The 8,219-nt window shown below is 41.6% G+C and overlaps 1 protein-coding gene across 2 annotated transcripts in view; it reads left to right on the plus strand.

The window, feature by feature from the left end:
- Positions 1-7,682, plus strand: part of PIWIL2 (piwi like RNA-mediated gene silencing 2) — a 57,314-nt gene extending 49,632 nt beyond the window's left edge. For both annotated transcript variants that reach the window (XM_044437691.1, XM_044437692.1), the window contains 3 exons: positions 1,469-1,722; positions 3,587-3,694; positions 7,182-7,682. In XM_044437691.1, coding sequence (XP_044293626.1) covers positions 1,469-1,722; positions 3,587-3,694; positions 7,182-7,338 — 519 coding nt within the window. In that variant the 3' untranslated portion in view covers positions 7,339-7,682. The remainder of the gene's footprint in view (positions 1-1,468; positions 1,723-3,586; positions 3,695-7,181) is intronic.
- Positions 7,683-8,219: the final 537 nt, after the last annotated feature.

An 8,219-nucleotide genomic window follows, 5' to 3' on the forward strand; every position in this document is an offset into this window, starting at 1 on the left:
TCAGGGAGGGACAAGGGCACAGAGAAAACTGACCAGCCAAGCAGTGTCATATCTTTCACTGAAAAGACAATTTCCTTTTGCACTGCAAAGATCCCAGTATTTGGCTTTCTGTGTAAAATGCACTCCACATCTCCCTGCTTATTTTCAACTGGTGGCCCAGAGGAGTGCACTTTCCTTACTGACAACTAGCAGGCACTTTTAGAAAAGTTGGCAGGGTATTGGAGGAGGAGGAGGAAGCACTCTCTTTCTAGTGCTAGTTCTTCTCCTACCTGTGCAGCCACTGGTCATGGGTTCTAGTCATGTTCTGAGCAGCTGGTTCTAACTGGTTTGTCCTCTGCTACAGACCAGGTGAAGAAAAGAGAGAATAGCTTTGCTGCCTGGGGATGGTGAACTGTTCTCTCTCTGTTAAAGCACTGTCTGTACTACTGGATGTTGATAGGTAAGGAGGAGGAAGAACTAGTTTACCTTTGAGTTCTCCTTCTGCTTGTTCACACATAGTTGTCCAGCCCCCCAAAAGATTTGTCTGGATAGCTTCCCTGTAGTTTCTTAAATTTCGCAGTAGGCAGTGGCAAGCTTTAGAGAGACAAACTCCAGACCAGTTTTTTCTTTTAAAAGAATCTGTCTCTGAATGGATAGAAAAAAGACCATCTCAGTATCTGAATCACAGTCTGGTGAACAAGCAAAATGCTCTGTAGGTAAGCTAATTCTCCATTAACTCTCACCCAATACACTACATTTTTTCTGTCCTCCATCCTCTTTTTTTTCCTGCTCAGAATTACATGTCCAGGGTCTGACTAGCTGAGCATGTCAGACTGGTGTTTGGAATCTATCAGCAGTTGAATTCATCCATTTTTGTTTAAGTTAGTGAGGGGTGTTACTTCAATCAGTTGCAAGTTTTGTGGTTGATGCATAGAGCCTAGTCTTGTTGCAGGAACTACCCAAGCTTTTGAGACATATGCAGTAATTTCAGGACACCCAGGAAGCAGTGTGGAGAGAAAAGGTAGCATATGCTAGACAGGAAGGGAACTTACAAAGATGTGACAATAGTGAAAGTTTTTCAGGTTGTAACACTAGTATGCCATCCTATAGCAACAGTATCTCAATTGCATACAGTAAACATAAAACAATTTAAATACAAAGAGAATATAAAACCACATCATCAAAAGCAAAGTAAAACAAAACTTGTTCCACCCCAAATCAAATATGCCCTTCTTGAAACTGAGAGGCCCTGACTCTTTACAACATTATTAACCATTTGAGCTACAATTTTCTTTCCATACACTGCTCACAGGTTCTTGTGACATTTTATGAGGTCAGCTGAGTTTGAGTATCTAGAATGAAATGTTGTGGCTGTGTTATTAAAGTGTGTATGTATGCATATGCACGCATGTGGAAATGATCTAGATTGCTCAGGGAAAATGCCCAGACCTCTTTTCCCATGTTATATACCCTGTTTATTTTCTTGAAGGTCAACCATTGCCTTCCTGAGAAAATAGTGGTTTACAGAGATGGAGTGTCAGATGGTCAGCTGAAAATTGTGGGGAGCTATGAAATCCCACAACTCGAAAAGTGCTTTGAGGCTTTTGAGAATTATGAGCCTAAAATGGTGGTGTTTGTGGTTCAGAAGAAAATCAGTGCCAACATCTATTCGGCAGCCACTGGTAACTTCACGACTCCTTTGCCGGGTACATTGATAGACCACACACTGACCAGCCGTGACTGGTGAGTAACAATTCACATAGGCTGCTTTACTTTTGCAGCCGAGGGATCTGAGACTTTGCATTGGCTTCCTTTCTCCTCTGCCCAAGCTGAACAAAAATCCATGTCAGAGTAAGTTTCAGTTGGCATAAATTCAATTTTTTCTGTGTCATCCGTCACCTTTTCTTATGTGAGCCTTCTTGGATAGAGAAACAATTTTGGGAACTGGAAGAGTGGGGTATTCACAGCTGGTTTGAGATGGCAAAAAAATGAGCTAACCAAGGTGCAGAAATTCCAAGCACAAAAACTCTAAGCTTGTGTAATCTGACACTCACACTTGTTTAAAATATTCATACCTTTAAAACTAGAACTGAAACCTAGGAAATGAAGTGACTCTGTATTCACTCATTGTTTCCCTCCATTCCTACGGATTAAAGCAGGTTGAAAGCAGTATGGTAGTAATGTTCTGCACTTCTGATATTGGGTCATGTAGGTGGCACTTTAGTATTGGCTTTGGTCCTGGAAGCCTTTAGTCTACACAGGACCCTTAGCGTTGGATCCAAAGAGTCTGTGGCAGCGCTCCTTTTGGAGCCCTCCTTCCTTTAGGCAGAGTGCCTGCTTTGACATCCTTTGTATTTTTAATGTATAGCTCATGCCACCTCTTTTCCATCAGGGAAGATCATTGCACCTTTGTTTTCTCGTGACAGCTTGCCTTTTGACAGCTGTCAAGGGACATCAAAGGGGGAAGGAACCTAACTGGAGTTTCTTTGGAACAATGTCCAGGGCTGAAACCAGCTGGAGCTTCAAATTCTTGTACTCCCACAACGGCAGCTAAAGATATTTGTCTAAAAAATTGTGTGCATTGTGTACAATTATTTTTAAAGATCGGACAACCCATCCAATGTGATACTTGGGCAATTTACATGGGCTGTCAGTGGCTGGCAAAATAGGGATCGCAAAAACTTGCTGCCGAGGTAGCTTTTGTAATCTCCGAAAAAATGCAGGGGGTAAAGTGCAGTTGACTTGCAGCAAGCTGAAACTGGCTTATGATCATTGTGGGGGGTGTCATGCCAGTTTGCCCCCAAATGTCACTCGAGTACTTGTGGAAGTGGCTGACAGGGATGAGTGCTGGGAGAGCTTGGCAAGAGCTGCTGGAGCCAGTCTAGCCCAGCAAACTGCTAGCTAATTCCCGGTAGCAACGATGGGGTTACTCACCTAGGTTCAGATAACATGGCAACCCATTGTGGGTGAAGCAACCTCTTGAACAAGCCTTGGGTTGTCAGGGTCGCTTGTTGCCATGGAGCTGCCACCATCAGCTTAATTACTCACAATAGCACCTTGGATGGGTTATCATCCAAACCTAGGTGACATAGTGTGGCTTGTTCAAACTGAAAACAGCCCTGAAATAATGCACAGTGCAATCAGTTGCATAACAATTGTTTCCCCATCGAGCAAGCCATGCCACTCAGATGGGTAATAGTACCTAGCACACACCACTGATTTAAACAAAGCATGGTTTCCTGTTGTATCATGGGAATGGTCAGAGTGAGAAATGCTTTAGATGTCCATGGCTTTATAATAGTTAGAACTCCTGGGGAAAGTGCTGACACTCTGCATACTTTTTGCATAGTAAGGAAAGCGGTAAACCAGCATTCATAATTTCCCAGAGCTTTCTAGAAGTTCCCAGCTGGTTAATGTACATTGCACAGGTGCCTTCTCACATGTATGATTCATAAAATGCGTAGTTGAAGGATAATAGTTGCAGGTTAGTGTCTCGGTTTCCAGTATTAGGAACCAAGGACCCCCTTCCCCCCCTTCTCTAAGTAAAATTAGTGTTAACTGCAGTTTTTAATCTCTCTTACACAGATTTTTTTAAAATAATTCTTAGGGTGGATTTTTACCTGATAGCTCACTCTGCCCGACAAGGCTGCGGTATCCCAACTCACTATATTTGTGTAAAGAATACAGCCAACCTCAGCCCTGATCACATGCAGAGGTAAGTGTATTTCATGTTTTATGTGAAACCATTGTTTTTAGGATATTGTCTTACGATGTTTAGGTTAGCTTGTAAAGCAACTTGAGCATGAGAATGGTGAGTATTTTTAAAAAAAATCAGAAGCAGTGTGTGTTATATCTTATCATTAAAAACATTGCATGACCTCTCTGTTGGTGGAATGGATTTCTGATGAGGATTTGCCATTTAGCTGATACCAAAAAGATAGTACATTTGGTGCCAGACGGACCTCAGTGGACAGCTTGTTTCATAACTGGGGGACCACCACTGAAAAGGCCCTTCTCCTATTGTCACCAATTGAGCTTCCTCGGAGGCGGCTGTCAGGGATAAATCCTAGAACTTGATGGTAGTGTCTGGGCAGATGAAGGTCAGGATGGGTGTTCTGTTCCCAAGCTGTGTACGGCTTTATAGGTCAAACTCAGCACCATGACATGGGCTCAGAAGGATAGAGGCAGCCAGTGCAAGTGGGCCAAAATTTGTATTATATGGTCAATTTGGCATGTTCTCCATGCAAAGCATAGTTCTACCAGTGAAGTGCACGAAAGTGGCACTTGAACAGTGCATGCTACAAACACTTTCCTTGCTTTGCTATTAATGCAGAATACATGGGCAAAGGAACAATGTTTTCATGGGATTCACTGTGACCATGAGCTTCTTTACTCCATGATAAAGCAGCTGGTGTTGCCCTGAACTGTTTGAGAACTAGGCAGCTCCAATGTCTCCAAAATCCTTTGAATAATAATTAGTGTTCTTTAATAGGGAGGTTGCAGCACATAATGTTTGTCTCTGTAAAATCAAAACCATATTTCTGGATCAGTGAACTGGAATCACCATTCCATAGTATTCCTCCTATCATGTACCAAGTTCACAGAATGGAATTTCTTCTGTCTACCAGGAACCAGGAGGAAACATCTCACCTTTATATATCTTACTTTTGCCCAGCTAGCTTGTTGATGGGAAGTGTTAATTGTTCATTTCCCCATGCCTATGTGCTGAAACATGCCATATTTCCAAGTGTGCAGGAAAATCTCCTCACTTAGATAATGGGTTATATCTGATCGGTGGATTTTTCCCCCCTGTTGGTTCCCTCTCCCTGAGACAAAGATAAAACATGGAGGTTAATTGTTTGGAATTTGTTACTAATATTTTGCCACCTTGGAATATCATGGCTATTCCTTGCTTTAAGATGGTTAGTTTTGAAATCTCTATTTTGAACCTTATGTAGTGTTAAGTATTTAGAAACTAAACTATTTTGTTTGTATGCTTGCTACTGATTTCTCTCTCATCCTTTAATCTTAATAAAGATTCTAAATTGGAAGCCTTGCGGGGAGGGGGGGCGTTGATTGCACACTTTCATAGCCCAAGGATCTGCCTTCTTTGTTAAAGCATGCAACATGGACAAATCATAGGCGATAAGAGATGTAACAGGCTTATTTTGCTCAGCACTGCCTGGGGAGTCTAGCTAGTAGCTGTGTCCTCCCAGGTAAAATTAATCTGCAACTCTTGGAAATTCCTCTTGTACCTTTAGAAATGGTGGGAGATTTAAGGAAATACAGTACATCCACAGGGCAGTGGGTGCATTTGCTCAGCGACTTCCAATTGAAGCTGTATTAGTTCAAAAACAAATTCTTTTGCACAGGTGCTCAACATAGTGCCTAAAACAGTACCTCTGATACAAAAATAAGATCTCTTTCTCTGTATGGCGGCTTGTCTTCATCTCCTGCCACAACTTTAAAAGCCCTTAATTTTCCTTTTCCCTGCATTCCCACCTAGTTCTTCATTGACTGGGTTTGTACAATACAACAGGGTATTATAGGTGACACACCTGGACAGCTTCTTGTTACATTCAGCAAAACTGGATAGATTCTTGCAGGGTGGCTTGTCTGAAGACTTAAGAACAGTGTCCCATCTAGTCCAGCATGAAATTCACACAGTGTCAAACCAGCTGCTAACAGGATCCCACTGGATATGAGTGCAACCCTGCCACCCATGTTCCCCAGTAACAGATGTACATAAGTTCACCACCTCCAATAATGAAGGTAGTGTAGAGCCATCAGGATTAGTAACCATTGATAACCTTCTCCTTCATGGAACTTGTCCATTTTCCTTTTAAAGGTGTCCCAATTGGTGGCCATGACTACATCTAACACATGTAATTTCCACAGTTCAAGTATGTACTTGTTCTGGGGCTTCTATGCCTAATTCGTTGCCCTGTCACCTGAACCCTTTAAAATGAGTATTCCGCACAGAACCAACCAGGTTCTTTGATGGGATATAGTAATTTGTTCATGCCCCTTCAGAAACAAAGTGCATAGCTGTCAAAATCCTGTTTCAAAAGGATGCCTGAATAGCTAGCTGTCAAAATGTCATGCTGCCATAAAATGGGTGGCTTACACATTTCCACCATCCTGGGCATCTAGAGTCTCAGAAAAGGGTCGAAAAAATGCAAGACTCTAACAGAGTTCAGCCAAGAAACTTTTAGGATCTTGCTGCAAAGGAAATGATCTACTACCAACCATCTTTCATGAACAAATATGAAATGATGATTAGATCACTTGCAGCTTTTCTTTCCTCTGGCAATCTCACTTCTTGACAGCTGTCAGAGGAAGGCAAAGCAAAAGACACTGACTTTGAGAAGCTTATGGGCTATGTTTGATGTCTCCTGTAGTTTGGCAACAAACATATCTCGGAATATTGCCTAAGCGAGGCTTCCTGTTTTGGACTAGCACAAGTGTATTCCTCTGCAGTTGCCCAAGTCTGATTAAAATTATATACAAAATATTTGTGCACATATGAAACCTAAATAATGACAAAATAGTTTCAGCTCATCTAGTGTGCCCCCTTGGCACTTCAGTGGGATTTTCACTAGCAATCAAATCAGATTGCAAAGAAAACACAGGCAAGGCGGAAGCCATGTTGAACAGAAAAGGGTTTATGGTTGGCAAGGAGAGAGGAAGCAAGATGATTCCTGCTGGAGCATCCCTTGGCATACCAGTGAGAGGACCTTTTGGGGTAAAGCAAACACGACAAGTCTGCTCATCGCTTACGTGTATTGTGGGCAGTCCTGAAGAACCAAAACTATAAGCTTATTTGCAGGGTCTGTTTTCCTGTTGTGTGAACCTGCTGAGTTGTTTCCTTTGTGTTGCTCTTCTCTCCCAGTTCTATTTTCTCCTTTATAGCTAGCATTCAACAATGTTATCTCTTCCCTTCCTTTTTTTCCTTGTGTTTCTTGTCACTAATTCAGATGAGAAGCCTGCAGGTGCAGGCCCTTGTGGTTTTTAACTAATGCACAGTATTTCAAACATATGAAGGCTTTATCAGAAGGGTTGTGATGATTCAAGGCCAAGAATCAATGGAGAAGATTCGCAGTATTCTCTATAGGGCAGGGAAGAGTATCCAGAGTATGAGACCAGGAATTCTAATCGGAATTTTTCTTCTTCTCCCATTCTCCCATCCTGGTTATTAATAGGCTGACTTTCAAGCTTTGCCACATGTACTGGAATTGGCCAGGAACTATCCGAGTACCAGCCCCCTGCAAGTATGCTCACAAGTTGGCCTTCCTTTCAGGGCAAATTCTGCACCATGAACCAGCAATTGAGCTCTGTGAGAAACTCTTCTTCCTGTAGCTCCTCCAGCCAGTCTTCAGGGCCATAAATGTGGGCTCCTCAATCCCTAGTTCTATCTACGTTTATTTTGGGATCACAAATTTACATATACTTCAGATTTCAACAGCTTGTAATGAAGAAGAAATTGTGACATCACTCGTCCATATTGTTGGCACCTTCTCAATCTGTGAAACTGAAAATTCCAGGCAGCAAGATTGTGTGTGCTCATTTGAATTGCCATTTTCTCTCTCCCCAGCCCTTATTCTGTCCAAATTCAGAATCAAACCAGACTAATTTTCAGTTTTACATGACAGTTAAATAATAGCATTACACCACAAGCACTAAATACCTTTTTCTTAGGATTATTCAAGGGGTTTTATGGTTATTGTTGGCACCTTCTCAATCTGTGAAACTGAAAATTCCAGGCAGCAAGATTGTGTGTGCTCATTTGAATTGCCATTTTCTCTCTCCCCAGCCCTTATTCTGTCCAAATTCAGAATCAAACCAGACTAATTTTCAGTTTTACATGACAGTTAAATAATAGCATTACACCACAAGCACTAAATACCTTTTTCTTAGGATTATTCAAGGGGTTTTATGGTTATGCACTTTTCGTTTTTGTACTATCATGTTCTTTAAAGCAAAGCCCTTTTATTTCTTGTTAAAAGTAGCAATTTCTGCTAGTTTGGAATAAACTTTTTTTCCTGTTGCTAAAATAATTTTACGGTGCGTTGTTACCTACTACATGGTCATTTAAAGATGGCATTTTCATCTTGTTCTTAAGCTCTGCAGATTGTGTGTTGAGCAAAGAGTGAAATACCTAAACTGAAGTATATTCTTTTAGCCAGATTTAATTTGCATTGCCAAAGACCCTGAATGTTCACATTCTCTTTGTGACAAGC

Source organism: Varanus komodoensis, unplaced genomic scaffold, assembly GCF_004798865.1.
Source record: "Varanus komodoensis strain SLA01 unplaced genomic scaffold, ASM479886v1 scaffold30, whole genome shotgun sequence".
NCBI lineage: Eukaryota > Metazoa > Chordata > Lepidosauria > Squamata > Varanidae > Varanus > Varanus komodoensis.